We start from the raw sequence: 18,260 nt of genomic DNA on the forward strand, positions 1-18,260 counted from the left end.
TGCAATAACCACTTCAGTTTAGTGAGAATAATGCACATACAAGCATGACCTACTTTTGGAAGTTAATAAGCCAAAGAGTCAACTCCTCGGGGGCAGTCTTATCCCAGTGTACGGTGTAGCCTTTCTGCAGAGTGATGACCGGCTGATACTGCTGATAATGATGGCCTTTTCCAAGTGCTCCTTCTAAGTGCAGTGGATGTTCTGGGTATTCATCCTTAATAATTGTCATACTTGCATCAGCTGGTCGTCGGGCTTGGACATAGATCTATGCAGATTGCGACAAAGAGGTTATATTTAGACAGCACTTTATGATGTAATATCATATGTTCATGATAGAAAAGCATTCAGTGATGTAAAACTTTATCTCATTGGGAGAGATTATTTTCTTTAATGTTAAATGTTTGTTCAGACAGCATAGTACCTGTGCATAATTGCCACTGCAGATCGCCCCTTTCCAATCTGGAACATCTAAACAATCAGGATGTCTCAATAACCAGTTGTCTTCCTTTACCAAAAATGCTCCTGGATATTCTGACACCGAGCCATCTACATCATGAAAAACTGTGGTCTTATCTCCATCCATGTCCATTTGATTAAACCATGGTCCGGGCTCTCCGAAGAACACACGGGAGGAAATCTGAAATGACAGCAAGTGCATTATGTAATAGTAGTCGTACAAGAAAACATTAAATCTATGTAGATGACAAGGAAGATAAAGCAACCAAACACATTTCTTTAACCATTAAATTACTGAAAATACCACTAAAATATCATTGGTCAACATAATAACTATACACAGGATTTTAGAATGCTGTATTATTGAATGATAATTTGTATTATATTGTTATATATTCTCTTTGGAAAATTTAAATAAATTACATCTCTCACTTTTTAATGTCCCATTGGGAAGTAAATTTAAAGGGGCTATCCAGGACTATTAAAATGTTTTTAATACGGATCTAAGAACTAACAGACAGGTAGTTGCTAACTACCTGCCTGTTGTGCCTGGCTCCAAAGTCTGCCACCACATAGCAGCTTCTGCTGACGTCACATCGATAGAGCAGCGGCTTCTCATCTGCTCTGCTGACGGAGCGTGACTGCTGATGTCATGCTGAATGACAGCCGGCTACCCGCTGCCTAACTGCAAGGAACTAGCTGCTAATCAGCATGAAGTCAGCAGTGACGCTCTGTCGACAGAGCAGCCTGGAAGAAAAAGATCTGCTCTGTTGACATGGAGCAGTCACTCTGAGCCGACATCGGGTAGAGCGAAAGGTAGTTGCCCCTGTTAGCAAATACCTGCTTGCTAGTTTTTAGGCCCATCGTAAAAAAAATATAATAGTCCTGGACAATTCCTTTAACTTAGGAGTGAAGGAGTCTTAAGGTTTTATCTATATCTGAGTGAGTGTAAAGCTGGAGCTGAGGAGCGTTGACCAATCACATTCACAATTGTTCTGCAGGGAATGTGAGGTCACATTGACAGGCTAATCAGCTGTCAGTATGGAGATGAAGTGTAGTTATGAGTTCTTATAGGGTTGTATAATGGTGGAACCTAATGAATATCCACAAGAAACCATCCGATTAATATCCAAGGAAAACATTCAGGAGGGTCAAAATATAAAGAAAATACATATAGTATAAATTATATAATATCATCCCTAAATGATATGTACAAAAACATAGACTAGGAGCCTTTTGATGACAGATGCCGCACTCCTGATTACTTATCTACACAGGCAGGTCATCACATTTTCAGGAAAATATTTCAACCCAGTATACTAGAAGTGATGTATGAGGGAACCATGAATCATCCCAGTTGATCTCTTCCGGATTGTATAGTACCTTATACACATGGATTAATAAAGAAAAGCAGATGACATCAATGATTTATACAGATAACAGAGCTGTATTATGTGTATGAGTCAGACAGAAGCGCTTGCTGTTTATTTTATGTTTGGAACAATCCATTATTATCCTTTATTACATCCAGACTTCGGCGAATAACTTAGTCCTTATTAATGATGGATCTGCAGTGCACTGTAGGAGACACAAAGACACTGCCATTGCCCTGAAAGCTGGAAGCCCTTTTACACCTCTAGTCTTGCCCTTACTATAGCTTACTACCTTCACTGTATGTCATCTGTTTCTCACTGGTAGTTTATTAATCTGTATTTTTCTTATTCTTGCCAATATAAATATCATCAAAATCAGGAAAAATCGGCCCGGCCTACAAACATTTAGAGAGGGTTTACAAAGCCCCTCCCTATTTAAGGTTTTGTTTGCTGACTGCTATTAATTACACTTCATATGAAACATCTCTCCATCTGTATCCATCACCTTAAGTGTCCATTGCTTAAGTGTGAGAAATATGAATTAATCCTGAATTGAACCTGAAGTGAACTGAAGGTAACTGGATACTAAGTCACAGTAAACAATGTTTGTCTTTGTTTTCACTCTCACCCCCTTAATCCTTCACCTTTTCCAACCACGCCTAATCCCTACACCTAGTAATGAACTCTTCATCTCTCCCTCCATTCTCCCCACCCATCTCACCTCCTCCTCAGAGATATTCCTCAACATACAATCCTTTGTCTCCAAACACAGACAGCCACCTCATGCCCTCTCCTGCTCCCACCTACTAACGCTTTCTCTGCTCCTCCTCACTGCTGGTGACATCTCTCCACATCCCGGCCCTCCTCACCACATCCCTACAATCACTTCCACCTCCTACCCACGATCTATCCCAAACTCTCGTAACCCTTCTAACCTTATACCCATCTGCCCAGCCCCCGCTTCCCCAGTCCCTCTAACAGGAGCTCTATGGAACGCTCGCTCCGTCTGCAACAAACTTTCCTACATTCACGACCTCTTCATCACTAACAAGCTTTCCTTCCGCGGCATCACTGAAACCTGGCCCACCCCCCTCTGACACGGCCTCTCCTGCCTCACTTTCGTACTGCGGATTCCACCTCTCCCATACCCCCGCCCCACCGGCAAGCACGGTAGAGGAATAGGTTTCCTTCTCTCAGATAACTGCTCCTTCACCCATATCCCACTGCCGCCCTCAATTTCTCTCCCCTCTTTTGAAGTGCAATGCGTGCGCATCTACTCCCCCTCCGACATCCAACTGGCTGTCATTTACCGCCCCCCAGGATCAACCACCACTTTCTTTGACCACTTCACTACTTGGCTACTTCATTTCCTCTCCATTGACATCCCCACTATCCTCATGGGCGACTTTAACATCCCCATTGACACTTCCCTCTCAGCTGCCTCTAAGCTTCTATCCCTCACTTCCTCCTTCGGTCTTACTCAGTGGTCTTCCACACCCACCCACAAAGATGGCCACACACTGGCCCTCATCTTCACCCGCCTCTGTTCCCTATCTAACCTCTCTAACTCACCTCTCCCTCTCTCTGACCACAACCTACTTACATTATCTTCCCTCTCCAGGGCAACAATTCCCACTCCACAAACTTGCATATCCTCGCAGAAATCTCAAACACCTTGACCTACACTCAATCTCTGAATCCCTTCTCCCTCTTACAGACATTAGTTCCTTACATGATGCAGATGTTGCTGCCACTTTATACAACACCACAACCGCTGCAGCTCTCGATTCGGTCGCCCCCCTCACACATAGCAAAGCTCACACAATCAACAGACAACCCTGGCACACCAGCCTAACTAAAGAAGTGCGACGGGCCTCCAGGGTTGCTGAGCGTAGATGGAAAAGGTCCCACTCCAATGAGCACTTCATCGCATTCAAACAGTCCCTCACTACCTTCAAGTCCACACTCACTGCAGCAAAACAATCATGCTTAGCATCTCTCATGTCCTCCCTGTCTCACAACCCCAAACAACTATTCAACACCTTCAATTCTCTCCTCCGTCCCCCAGTGCCTGCTCCCTCTCCTCTTATTTCAGCCGAAGACTTTGCCTCATTCTTCAAGCAGAAGATTAACACCATCAGACAAAGGTTTTACCTAAAGCCCCCACAGCCCCTCCACACAACTACTCAACCCTCCTCCTCCAAAACCACCTTTTCCACCATTACGGAAGATCAACTTTCCTCTTTACTCTCCAAATCAAACTTCACCACCTGTAAACTTGACCCAATCCCGTCACACCTCATCCCAAACCTTACCACTATCTTCATCCCAGCCCTAGCCCACCTCTTCAACCTGTCACTAACAACTGGTGTCTTCCCCTCATGCTTCAAACATGCCTCAATCACACCCATCCTCAAAAAGCCCTCCCTCGACCCATCCTCTCTGATTAGCTATCGCCCCCATATCACTTCTCCCCTATGCCTCAAAACTACTGAACAACACGTCCATTCTGAGCTGTCCTCCCACCTCTCCTCCTGCTCCCTCTTCGACCGCCTACAATCTGGTTTCCGACCGCACCATTCTACTGAAACTGCACTGACTAAAGTTACCAATGACCTACTAACCACCAAATCTAAGCGACACTACTCTGTCCTCCTCCTCCTAGACCTGTCATCTGCCTTCGACACAGTGGACCATTCCCTCTTACTACAAACTCTCTCATCTCTCGGCATCACAGACCTATCCTGGATCTCCTCATACCTAACAGACAGGACATTCAGTGACTCCCACTCACACACCACCTCCTCATCTCGATCTGTCGGTGTCCCCCAAGGTTCAGTTCTAGGACCCCTGCTCTTCTCCATCTAAACCTTAGGCCTGGGACAGCTCATAGAGTCTCATGGCTTTCATTATCACCTCTATGCTGATGACACACAGATCTACCTCTCTGGACCCGATATCACCTCCTTACTAACCAAAATCCCACAATGTCTGTCTGCTATTTCATCCTTCTTCTCTGCTAGATTTCTAAAACTTAACATAGACAAAACAGAATTCATCATCTTTCTGCCATCTCATTCACCCCCCCCCCCAACTGACCTATCTATCAATGTCAATGGCTGTCCACTCTCCCCAGTCCCTCAAGCTCGCTGCCTTGGGGTAACCCTGGACTCTGAACTCTCCTTCAAACCACATATCCAAGCCCTTTCCACTTCCTGCCGACTCCAACTCAAAAATATCTCCTGGATCCGCACATTCCTCAACCATGAATCTGCAAACACACTAGTGCACACCCTCATCATCTCCCGCCTTGACTACTGCAATCTCCTGCTCTGTGGCCTCCCTTCCAACACTCTCGCACCCCTCCAATCCATCCTAAACTCTGCTGCCCGACTAATCCACCTGTCCCACCCGCTATTCCCCGGCCTCTCCTCTCTGTCAATCTCTTCACTGGCTCCCCATTGCTCAGAGACTCCAGTTCAAAACCCTAACTATGACATACAATGCCATTCACAACCTATCTCCTCCATATATCTCTGACCTAGTCTCCCGTTACATATCCGCACGCAACCTCCGATCCTCACAAGATCTCCTTCTCTACTCCCCTCTTATCTCCTCCTCCCACAATCGCATACAAGATTTCTCCCATGCTTCCCCCCTACTCTGGAACTCTCTATCCCAACACATCAGACTCTCGTCGACCGTGGAAACTTTCAAAACGAGCCTGAAGACCCACCTCCTCCGACAAGCCTACAACCTGCAGTATCACCGCTGCATGACCAGCTCTAGCCTCACCTACTGTATCCTCACCATTCCCTTGTAGATTGTGAGCCCTCGCTTGCAGGGTCCTCGCTACTCCTGTACCAGTCGCTGTCACATTGTGTTCAAGATTATTGTAATTGTTCTTGTATGTATACCCCTTTTTCACATGTAAAGTGCCATGGAATAAATGGCGCTATAATAATAATAATACAGACGACAGATTTGTATTCAACCAATCAGATAAGAAAGAGCTGTAGGGGAGGGAGAAAGCAGCAGACTGAACCAATGATGATAGAGGGGGTGTGTCTCAGACTACTTAAGACTGCCTGTAAGCACAGTGGAAAAGCTGTAGTCACAGATCCCAGCTCTACCCTAATAGAGCGAAGTTAAAAAGAAATGAATAAGTAAGATATTAAGGAAATAAATAGCAGATATTCATCCACTATAGATACATTTTTCAGATCGTTGCTGGACAGTCACTTCAAGGTTTACAACTATCTAGAATTTAGTGCTCTTTCAGTTTAAGAAGTTGAGCATGGTTTATTAATGTGACAATAGATGTAGAATTTAGACTGAACTGCCTGACCTCCCAAATTCCTTTAAATATTAAAGCCTCCCTCATTGACTTTCCTTACACAGCAACTTTCCCAGAAACCCACCATATGGCGAAACACAAGACAGCCTTGTTAATTTGAATGTAGTTGTGTAGCAATGATTTATCCAGCAGATGTTGTTCTATAGATTAGTGGAATTCAAGGCCCACTGATCACATTTTTATGGCATATCCTATAATGATGTAACATAACATTAAAAACCCTCTTCGTTACTTTTATATTGAAGACCTATCCTGGTTGTCCAATACATGGCATCCCAACCGAGAAGCAGTTATTAACCATATCAGTGGCCAAATGTAAACACTTTACAGATCCACAACAGCACTTCTCCGTCTTACAGACCACTGCTGGGTACTGCAGATCAGCTTCTATTAAAGAGATCAGGAGTTGCTGTAGTACCCAGCAGCAGCCAATAAATAGTCTACGGAGCTGGTGCCAAGTGTCAGACACCCACTGATCTGACCCCCACTCATCTGACCCCCACGGATCTGACAGTGATGTCTTATCTCAAGGATAGGTCATTAATATAAAAGTAGTTGACAAACCCTTTAAATTGTGAGACTTTCATTTAGCTGGCTTTTCACATGGCCAACAGTCAGAAGCTGGAGCTTTGCAAATTTTGCACCTGAACACAGAGCCATTATACTGTACAGCTATAAAGTATGTTACATATTAATAAAATGAATATGCCGTGCTGAAACGTATCTGCACATGTTGGCTGATAAGTATCAAACAATCATTGTGATAAATAGCTTATACAAATACAGTAAAAGATGGAATTCAGTGGCAATGTCTATGACTTCTTGGCATGTCATCAGACAGACAACGCTTGTGTAATATCATTCAGACTTGGCCTAAGGATCTGGCTACAAAACCAGTCTCCCTATCTGATAATTATTTCTCTCACTGGAACGATCAGTCACAAATGTGACAGATTGCTTCATAAGTGAAAAATCTGTGCTGTAAGAAAATAACAGTAGGGCATAGGTTACAGTGAAGTTTCTGAAAACCAGCGTCTGAGGTCGGGCACTGATTGGTGAAGGAGGGTTCACAGATACATATGTGTTTCAAAATTAATTTGTGCCAAGCTGACCTCTCCCATTCTAAATGACGACATTAATTATTACAAATATACCGTATATTCCGGCGTATAAGACGACTTTTGAAGACTGAAAAATCTTCTGTCTAGTCTGGGGTCGTCTTATACGCCGGTAATGCTTTTGAACTTTCAGAAATTGACATGCGGGGATACTCTGGGGGTGTTAATAAGCTGCCGTGGCCGTATCCCTGCCATGTCGGAGTTAATATAAGGTGGAGGGAGTTAAAATACGGCGGCTGTAGGTCCAGACAGTCAGCGCTTCTGTGCTGAAACTGACACATCGCTGCGTATTCCCAGCTCCGGACACAGCGCAGGGCTTCTGTGCCGACAGCTTTCACTTGTCACAGAAGCGCTGCGCTGTGTCCGGAGCTGGGAAGTTTGCATCGCTTCTGTGACAATATATGAAAAGCCGGCAATTCAGCAGCGGCATAAGCCGGCACCCGACAATTTAGAATAGAAAGAATAGAGCATCACACATAGATTAGATAGACAGAAACATGTCAGTCACATATATATGAAGTACAGTGACAGTGTTGCTTACTGTACTTGTCATTTAGTGTAAAGGATTTATTAAAACAAATAATAGTGTTTTCATGCACTGTCTCTTTAAAAAAGCCGGCCGGCAATTCAGCATCTGTACCCGACAATTTATAACAGAAAGATAGAGCATCACACATAGATTAGATAGATAGAAACATGTCAGTCACATATATAAGAAGTACAGTGATAGTGTTGATTACTGTACTTGTCATCTAGTGTTAAAATAACGGATTTATTAAAAAAAAAATTGGCGTGGGGTTCCCCTTAATTTTAGTCTCTAGCGGAGGTTAAGCAGACAGCTGGGGCAAATGTTTGAAGCCTGGGAAGGGGGTAATACCCACGGAGCTTCCCAGGCTACAGACACTGCGGCAGACACTGAGAAGCGCAGGCATGCTTGTGCTCCTCAGTGTCTGACTGTGACGGCATCCAGATGAGCCGAGGTCATGTCCAATGAACTCGGCTCACCTCATGCACGTCACTGACAGCGTGGGAAAATTCTCCTGCTCCCCGCATGCGCAGTAGAAGTTTCCCACGCTGTCAGTGACGGACGTCCAGGAGGTGAGCTGAGTTCATTGTCGGCTCATCTGGATGCCGTCACAGTCAGACACTGAGGAGCGCAAGCATGCCTGCGCTTCTCAGTGTCTGCGGGATGACAGGCTGGATGGCAGCGTTCTGCTGCGGTCCAGCCTGTCATCTCGATGTAGCAGAGCTGAAGCTGTCGTGGGAACCATGGAAAGGTAAGGATGAGGTTGCTTTATTATTTTTCTTTTATTGCAGGAGATCGTTGGCTTCAGCTGGAATGGGCGTGATGGTAAGTATGGTTTAATTTAGAACAATAAAGAATTGTGTGTTTATTTCAATTAAAGGACTTTATTCTGGGTGTTTGTGTTTTTTTTAACTTTGACTATGGGGTTAGTAATGGGGGTGTCTTATAGACGCCTCTCCATTACTAACCTGGGCTTGATGTCAGCTGGCATTATAAGCTGACATCAACCCCAACCCCATTACCCCACTGCCACCGCTACAGGGCAGTGGGAAGAGCGAGGCTAAGTGCCAGATTTGGCGCATCCTATGGATGTGCCATTTCTGGGGCGGCTGACGGCTGGTGTTTCTAGCCTGGGAGGGGGCCAATATTCATGGCACCCTTCCTGGGCTATTAATATCAGCCTCCAGCTGAATACCTAGCCTTTACTAGCTATTAAAATGGGGGATCCCAAAAAAATGACGTGGGGTCCCCCCTATTTTAATAGCTAGCAAAGGCTAGGCAGACAGCTGGAGGCTGATATTAATAGCCCAGGAAGGGTGCCATGAATATTGGCCCCCTCCCAGGCTAGAAACACCAGCCGTCAGCCGCCCCAGAAATGGCACATCCATAGGATGCGCCAAATCTGGCACTTAGCCTCGCTCTTCCCACTGCCCTGTAGCGGTGGCAGTGGGGTAATGGGGTTGGGGTTGATGTCAGCTTATAATGCCAGCTGACATCAAGCCCAGGTTAGTAATGGAGAGGCGTCTATAAGACACCCCCATTACTAACCCCATAGTCAAAGTTAAAAAAAACACAAACACCCAGAATAAAGTCCTTTAATTGAAATAAACACACAATTCTTTATTGTTCTAAATTAAACCATACTTACCATCACGCCCATTCCAGCTGAAGCCAACGATCTCCTGCAATAAAAGAAAAATAATAAAGCAACCTCATCCTTACCTTTCCATGGTTCCCACGACAGCTTCAGCTCTGCTACATCGAGATGACAGGCTGGACCGCAGCAGAACGCTGCCATCCAGCCTGTCATCCCGCAGACACTGAGAAGCGCAGGCATGCTTGCGCTCCTCAGTGTCTGACTGTGACGGCATCCAGATGAGCCGACAATGAACTCAGCTCACCTCCTGGACGTCCGTCACTGACAGCGTGGGAAACTTCTACTGCGCATGCGGGGAGCAGGAGAATTTTCCCACGCTGTCAGTGACGTGCATGAGGTGAGCCGAGTTCATTGGACATGATCTCGGCTCATCTGGATGCCGTCACAGTCAGACACTGAGGAGCACAAGCATGCCTGCGCTTCTCAGTGTCTGCCGCATGGCAAGCTGAACGGCAGCGTTCTGCTGCGGTGCAGCCTGTCATGTGAATGTAGCAGAGCTGGACCGGTCCTGGGAACCATGGAGAGGTAAGGATGAGGTTGCTTTATTATTTTTCTTTTATTGCAGGAGATCGTTGGCTTCAGCTGGAATGGGCGTGACGGTAAGTATGGTTTAATTTAGAACATTAAAAAATTGTGTCTTTATTTCAATTAAAGGACTTTATTCTGGGTGTTGTGTTTTTTTTAATTACTTTACTAGAAATTCATGGTGGTCATGTCTAATATTGGCGTGACCCCATGAATTTCGGGCTTAGGGCCAGCTGATAATGCCAAGCTGGCCCTAACCCCTTTATTACCCAGTGAGCCACCGCATCAGGGCCCTGGATGAGTTGGGTACAGTGCCAGAAGATGGCGCTTCTATGAACGCGCCATTTTCCGGGGTGGCTGCGGACTGCAATTTGCAGCGGGGGGGGGCCAGAAAGCTTGGGCCTCCCTGCGCTGCGGATTCCAGCCCCCAGCTGCCTAGTTGTACCTGGCTGGACACAAAAATAGGGCGAAGCCCCACGTATTTTTTTTTTTAATTATTTCATGAAATAATTAAGAAAAAAAGGGCTTCCCTATATTGTTGTGTCCGGCCAGGTACAAATAGGCAGCTGGTGGTTGGGGGCAGCCCGTTCCTGCCTGCTGTACCTGGCTGGACACAAAAATATGGCGAAGCCCCACGTCAACATTTTTGGGAAAAATTAATTACAAAATTAATAATTTAGGGACTGCATCTTTATTAACCCCTCAATTGTCATTTAGTGTTAAAATAAAGGATTTTTTAAAAAGAAAATTGGCGTGGGATCCACCATCATTATAGTCTCTAGCGGAGGTTAAGCAGACGGCTGGGGCAGATGTTTGAAGTCTGGGAAGAGGGTAATACCCACGGAGCTTCCCAGGCTACTAATATCAGCCCCCAGCTGAATACCTAGCCTTTACTAGCTATTAGAATGGGGGACCCCCCCAAAAAATGACGTGGGGTCCCCCCTATTTTAATATGTTTATGAGTGACAGTTTTCCTGCTATATACCTGCATGTCATAAGAATTTAAATTAAAAAAGGACCATGTTAAATTCAAATCTGTTTTTTTTTAATTTTTACCGGTGTTTGGTATGCGTTGGAAAAGGGGTAGTCTTATACGGTGAATATATCCTAAACTCTATATTTTAACAGGAAAGTAGGGGGGTCGTCTTATACACCAGGTCGTCTTATACGCCGGAATATACGGTAGGTTAAAAGTTTATGCTAAAAAAAGGCAATAAGAGTCTATAAAGCTTTTTCGGGAATTGGGCATCTTGTGAAGCACATCGTCAAGGTGGTCTGCTCTGACATTTGCATATCGGTATTTTTTAGAAGCACTTACCGGTACTTGTTCAAATGTAATTTTGGTCATATTGTTGTTTGGGCAGCTTTGCCAGGAGTTATTTAGACGGAATCCAATTGCACTAGTGTGGCGTCCATCCAAGGAGATAAATTTGCGAAAGGTACAATTTTCTACATTGACTGGTCCATCATAAATCTGTATGCCACGGACTGGAAAGTTCCTAAAAGTAGATAAGTTTGCATAGGCTATAACAGTTTTCTACTACAGCTTATGAAATGAAGAATAGGATAAGCATTTCAGTACATACACTCCTTTTGGTAGCGTCCTCCCGTTGTGATCAAGTCCTCCAGGACCCCAAACAAGGTTGTCTTCCATTTCTGTTCCCACATTGTTACTTTCTCCAACAAATATGCTGTTTTTCACTTCTTGCTTGGATCCGTCATCATCTGGGAAGGTTCCTCCACTACAAGAAAAATAATTGGAATTATAGAAGTGTTTGTAGGGGGCTTCCATGTTTTATGTGCATACAATTTAATGAGGTTATAATGAAAATTTAAGCACCTTTCTAATAAACCTACTTTCTTGGCACTTCTCAATGGTTTCTTTGCACGATAGTGTTTGCACTTACAATATCTCTGTTGTCAGTGAATGAAAATGTTCAAGTTTACATTAAGATGCTGAAAACCAGTCCTTATGTCCAGCTGACTAAATCCATACACGTGAGACAAATGTGTCATCGGCAAACAGCTATCTCTCCCACCTCCCACATAGGGATCAGCTCAGCCAAGAATTAATTTAACCCGGAAGAGAAAGCCACTGCCAAACACATTTGGCAGAGGCTCAAGTCCCCTGAAAGCAAAGACACCAGGCATCACAATTTCAACAGCCCAATCCTTCTGTTCCCTGCTGTCGTCTGGCCCCCAAACACACAAGATATTTTTCGAGTCCCGCCAAAATCACCATCTTTCACCTACAGGGAATGGGGGCCTTAAAGCTAAAAGCACACTGTGTTTGTGGCCACTGTCGTGTGTATAGCTCAGGAGGGACATGCCCAACAGTGGCCACATTCTGGATGGATACATAGACAAAAATCTACCACAGGGACCCATTGTATTTTTTTTGCTGTGACCCCCCTCTACACAAAGACGCAGTCTGACCCGCTATCCTAAACAGTAAAATAAATGTTATACAGATGCATATGGCCAGAGAAAAGCCAAAGGAACACATTTTTGGCTTCCATCAGGTAAGTGATTACCTATGAGAAAGTTCAGCTATGCTCCCCGATAAGCTCGCAGCCTTATACTTTTGGCTAACTACACAAAGACAGTACGCTCTATGCTTCAGCTTGATACAAGAAAGATTGCAATAAAGTTAACGAGCCTCTGTGTCAGGTCGTCAGTGTCAAGAATGTTTTGCTAACTGATAGCAAGCGGAGATCTTGAAAATTGTGAGAAATGGAAGCACAAAGTACACTGAAGCACAACTTTCATGATACAACGAGTAAACTATACTTACAGAAAGTGCTGTCAAATAATAATGTATAGCTAATATACATACCTGGCCAGAGTTAAACCAATTCCATTGTCAGAAAACCTGAAAAAAGAAAAATATGTTAATATATAGAGAGCATTTGCGTTTGTGTGTTACTAAAATCCCATATTAGAACAGCACGATGAATATATGAAGTTTTTTGGTTTCTAGTATATGAGTCCCAGGAATGTTTCTGAGGATATGAATGGACAGGAGGCTGCATCCTTCACACCAGCACTAATCCTATGTGAAATATATGTTATTTCTGTGATTATTATAATCACTTTTCACCATTCTAAATAATGAAGCACAAATCCTTCATCTCTGCATACCAGTATTCTGGAAGGAAAATGCCTTAGTGGGGTACAGTGCTGGCCAAAAGTATTGGCACCCCTGCAATTCTGTCAGATAATACTCAGTGTAACATACCTGGCGGCGTCCTTGCATGGTGGTCCATCTCCCACTGTGCAAGAGCGCGCACTTGATCTCCAGTCCAGAATGTCTCTCTGGCTTACCTCCATGCTGTCTGTTTGTGTCTGTTTCTGCTGCTTAAGGGCGGCGCCCGATCACTTCCTGCTTTTTGTACCTGCTGTGGGTCACACCCCTTGTGCGTCCTCAGCCTATAGCTGTCTGTCACCTGGTATATAGCTCAGCTGCTCCCATCTATCCCTGCCTGAGCATAGTGTTTCATTCAGTGTGTGCTTGCACTCTGAAGGTGCCAGGTCCCGTTCTGTGTTCTCTTGTCTGCCTTTCCTGGAGGCTGTATTTCCAGGCCTGTCTGAACACGCTCCTAGCCTGTTCCTCCCGCCTTCTAGGGGCCGATTACCTAGACCCGCTCCTGTATCTTGTCTGTCCTGTCTGAACACGCTCCTAGCCTGTTCCTCCCGCCTTCTAGGGGCCGATTACCTAGACCCGCTCCTGTATCTTGTCTGTCCTGTCTGAACACGCTCCTTGCCTGTTCGTCCCGCCTCTCTGGGGGCCGTATTCCCAGACCTGCTCCTGTATCCCTCTGCAGTGTCGGTCTCCTCCGTACACTCAGTTCCAGTCTGAACTCGCTCCTATCCTTTACCTGTTTTGCCTCTATGTCCGATGTCCGTTCCCTTCCTTTTTCTGCAGAGTCTGAACTCGTACCTAACTCCTGCTTGTTGTCTCTGTACTCCCGTTTGTGAGTTTGTGGTCCACTCGCTACTTCACTGCAAGTACCCTGTGGGTATCTGGCTCTGCCTTTCTCTTCCTGTCTGTTCCGTGTGAACAGAGCCCTGTCCCCCCTGCTCTGCCTTGCTCACCGCTCCGGCGGTTCTAGCCTGCTCTGACTCCTTTGCCCACTGCTCCGGTGGTTCTAGCCTGCTCTGACTCCTTTGCTCACCGCTCCGGCGGTTCTAGCCTGCTCTGACTCCTTTGCTCACCGCTCCGGCAGTTCTTGCCTGCTCTGACTCCTTTGCTCACCGCTCTGGCGGTTCTAGCCTGCTCTGACTCCTTTGCTCGCTGCTCCGGCAGCCTTGCTCCGCTCTGACCCTTTTGCTCACTGCTCCGGCAGTCTCGCTCCGCTCTTATCCTTTTGCTCACTGCTCCGGCAGTCTTGCTCCACTCTTGCTCACCGCTCCAGGCGGCCTCGTCCTGCTTTACTCTTGCTCACTGCTCCGGCAGTCTCGCTCAGCTCTGACCCTTTGCTCACCGCTCCTGGCGGCCTTGTCCTGCTCTACTCATGCTCACCGCTCCAGGCGGTCTTGTCCTGCCCTGTTCTCGCTCACCTCTCTGGGCGGCCTCACTCTGCTGTGTTTGTCCGCCACATCTGTGGTTCTGTTCCTGAGTCCCAGTGTGTACTGGGTCCTATCCCGCCAGTGTCCCTACCTGCTAGTGCCTCCCTGTCTGCACTCTAGCTGTGCTTGCCTGTACCCCTCTGCCTGTATTGTTCCTGAGTCCCGGTGTGTACTGGGTCCTATCCCGCCTGTGTTCCTACCTGCTAGTGCTTCCCTGTCTGCACTCTAGCTGTGCTTGCCTGTACCCCTCTGCCTGTATTGTTCCTGAGTCCCGGTGTGTACTGGGTCCTATCCCGCCTGTGTTCCTACCTGCTAGTGCCTCCCTGTCTGCACTCTAGCTGTGCTTGCCTGTACCCGCCTGCCTGCATACCCGCCTGCCTGCATACCAGTCGTGCCTGCCTATACCCACCAGTCTGTGTGCCAGCCTACCAGTCTGTTCCTGTATTCCCCTGTGTGGGTCAACAGCCGTGTCCGGGGTCTGTCCTGGAGTAGCACCTGGTCCCTCTGCTCGGTTCCTCCTTGGTGCACTGGCGTCGTATGCCGTCGTGCGACCCTGGTCGGATCGGGTGAATACCTAGTTACGCCCCTCCAGGCATTCACTCTCCGGCACGGTCCAGTGGAATCACTACAATCACACGCACACGCCGCTCAGCCCGGGCGTGTGCATAACAGCATGCTCAGGCCATGGTTCCCGTTGAGCCCCACGCCTTCGCTCTCTGAGAAGTTTTCCAGCGAATACATGCATTAAAATAAATAAATAAATATTTTTTTTTTTCCTTTAGCTGAGTTCCAGGCGAATTACGCACCCGTCCAGATGGATCTATCTGCTCTCGTTCCCGCGGATCCGCTACGTTATTATGGGGATCCTAGACAAAGTCGTGCATTTGTGGAGCAATGCATGCTACACTTCAAGTTCTACCCTCTATGTTTTCCCACCGATCGGGTTAAGGTGGCATTCATTATGTCTTACCTGGCGGGTGATGCCTTGGAATGGATCAACCCCCTATATGAAACACAGGATCCGATCCTCCTGGACCTAATGGCCTTCCTGGTGGCCTTTCTAATGGTCTTCGATGATCCTAACCCGGAGGCTCCTGCTGAAGCTTCACTTCCCAATATCCCGGAGCAGCCCCAATGGGTAATGTGTGTGGGTAGCGCAATAGTCCTCCAGCCCAATGAGACTACTGCCCACCCAGAATCCTCACAGGGTGACTACGCTTTCCGGAATACTTCTCCCAACCTCAAGAGGCAGTCCAGACGTGCTAGACGTAGAGGCAAGCCGTCACGCCAGGGTCTGTCCTCCCTGAGACCTCCTGACCCCAACCTTGAAGTCCCTACTGAAGCTTCATCTCCCTGTATCCCGGAGAAGCCCCAATGGGTAATGTGCATGGGTAGTGCACCAGTTCTCCTGCCCGAAGAGACTTCTGCCCATCCAGACTCCACACAGGAGAACTTCCTGCACCCGGCATCAGATGCTTCACCCACTTTAACCGGTGTGCATGTCCAAGGATGCTCCAAAGCTGTGGTTACCTCAGAGTCTGTGCACCTCTACTACCTGGCGGAGGACCTCCTGTTGCCTCCTGAATCCTCCGGGATACCACTCGATGACAAATGGAGAGAGAATTCTCTACACCCGGTACTCGATACTTTGTCCGCTTCGTCCTGTGAGCCTGACAATGGGTACCCCAAAGTGGTAGTTACCCCCGAGTCTCTACACCCCTCCGACCAGGCGGAGGACCTCCAGTTGTCTCCTGAACCCTTCGGGGTGCTACCTGGTAGCGAAAGGACAGAGACTCTCCTATACTCTGTACCTGATACCTCGCTCGCTTCGTCCAGTGAGTCCAACCTAGTGTACTCCGAAGCAGAGGTTACTCCCGAGTCTCTACACCCCTCCGACCAGGCGGAGGACCTCCAGTTGTCTCCTGAACCCTTCGGGGTGCTACCTGGTAGCGAAAGGACAGAGACTCTCCTATACTCTGTACCTGATACCTCGCTTGCTTCGTCCAGTGAGTCCGACCTAGTGTACTCTGAAGCAGAGGTTACCCGTGAGTCTCTACACCCCTCTGACCAGGCGGAGGACCGCCAGTTGTCTCCAGAACCCTTCGGGGTGCCACCTGGTGGAGAATGGACAGAGACTTTCCTATACTCGGTACCCGATACCTCGCCTGCTTCGTCCAGTGAGTCCGACCTAGTGTACTCTGAAGCAGATGTTTTCTCTGAGCCTCTGCACTCTTCTGACCCGGCGGAGGACCTCCAGTTGTTTCCTGAATCCTCCGGGGTACCACCAGAAAACAAAGAGACAGTGACTTTTCCTCATTATGTACCTGATAACCCGTCTATTTCTTCCTGTGAGCTTGACAAGATGTACCTCGAAGCAGAGATTACCCCCAAGTCTCTGTCCCCCTCCAACCCGGTGGAGGACTTCCAGTTGTCTCCTGTACCCTCTGGGGTGCCACCTGAAAATATGTGGAGAGAGACTTCCTTGTGTGCTGTTCCTGGTACTCCACCCGTTTCGTCTGTTGCTGAGGATGGCTGGATAGGAGGTAGCATCCTAGCTAACCAGATGAGATCAGTTTTTCCTGTGGACAGTGGAAGTGATCTCCTTGAAGTGAACGACTGGTCCTCGAATTCCCTGCGGAAGATTCTGGCAGGCCTGAAGAAGAGGGGGCGTAAGGGGGGGGGTACTGTAACATACCTGGCGGCGTCCTTGCATGGTGGTCCATCTCCCACTGTGCAAGAGCGCGCACTTGATCTCCAGTCCAGAATGTCTCTCTGGCTTACCTCCATGCTGTCTGTTTGTGTCTGTTTCTGCTGCTTAAGGGCGGCGCCCGATCACTTCCTGCTTTTTGTACCTGCTGTGGGTCACACCCCTTGTGCGTCCTCAGCCTATAGCTGTCTGTCACCTGGTATATAGCTCAGCTGCTCCCATCTATCCCTGCCTGAGCATAGTGTTTCATTCAGTGTGTGCTTGCACTCTGAAGGTGCCAGGTCCCGTTCTGTGTTCTCTTGTCTGCCTTTCCTGGAGGCTGTATTTCCAGGCCTGTCTGAACACGCTCCTAGCCTGTTCCTCCCGCCTTCTAGGGGCCGATTACCTAGACCCGCTCCTGTATCTTGTCTGTCCTGTCTGAACACGCTCCTAGCCTGTTCCTCCCGCCTTCTAGGGGCCGATTACCTAGACCCGCTCCTGTATCTTGTCTGTCCTGTCTGAACACGCTCCTTGCCTGTTCGTCCCGCCTCTCTGGGGGCCGTATTCCCAGACCTGCTCCTGTATCCCTCTGCAGTGTCGGTCTCCTCCGTACACTCAGTTCCAGTCTGAACTCGCTCCTATCCTTTACCTGTTTTGCCTCTATGTCCGATGTCCGTTCCCTTCCTTTTTCTGCAGAGTCTGAACTCGTACCTAACTCCTGCTTGTTGTCTCTGTACTCCCGTTTGTGAGTTTGTGGTCCACTCGCTACTTCACTGCAAGTACCCTGTGGGTATCTGGCTCTGCCTTTCTCTTCCTGTCTGTTCCGTGTGAACAGAGCCCTGTCCCCCCTGCTCTGCCTTGCTCACCGCTCCGGCGGTTCTAGCCTGCTCTGACTCCTTTGCCCACTGCTCCGGTGGTTCTAGCCTGCTCTGACTCCTTTGCTCACCGCTCCGGCGGTTCTAGCCTGCTCTGACTCCTTTGCTCACCGCTCCG

General features: G+C 47.5%; 1 protein-coding gene across 2 annotated transcripts in view; it reads right to left on the reverse strand.

Annotated features, from left to right (window-relative positions):
• Nucleotides 1–18,260, reverse strand: part of CEMIP (cell migration inducing hyaluronidase 1) — a 131,268-nt gene that overhangs the window by 13,170 nt on the left and 99,838 nt on the right. For both annotated transcript variants that reach the window (XM_073653231.1, XM_073653232.1), the window contains exons 19-23: nucleotides 12,849–12,884; nucleotides 11,599–11,754; nucleotides 11,331–11,511; nucleotides 422–637; nucleotides 54–265 (exon numbers count right to left, since the gene is read on the reverse strand). In XM_073653231.1, coding sequence (XP_073509332.1) covers nucleotides 54–265; nucleotides 422–637; nucleotides 11,331–11,511; nucleotides 11,599–11,754; nucleotides 12,849–12,884 — 801 coding nt within the window. The remainder of the gene's footprint in view (nucleotides 1–53; nucleotides 266–421; nucleotides 638–11,330; nucleotides 11,512–11,598; nucleotides 11,755–12,848; nucleotides 12,885–18,260) is intronic.

This window comes from Phyllobates terribilis, unplaced genomic scaffold, assembly GCF_046119375.1.
Source record: "Phyllobates terribilis strain yellow unplaced genomic scaffold, ASM4611937v1 Scaffold_11__3_contigs__length_659146591, whole genome shotgun sequence".
NCBI lineage: Eukaryota > Metazoa > Chordata > Amphibia > Anura > Dendrobatidae > Phyllobates > Phyllobates terribilis.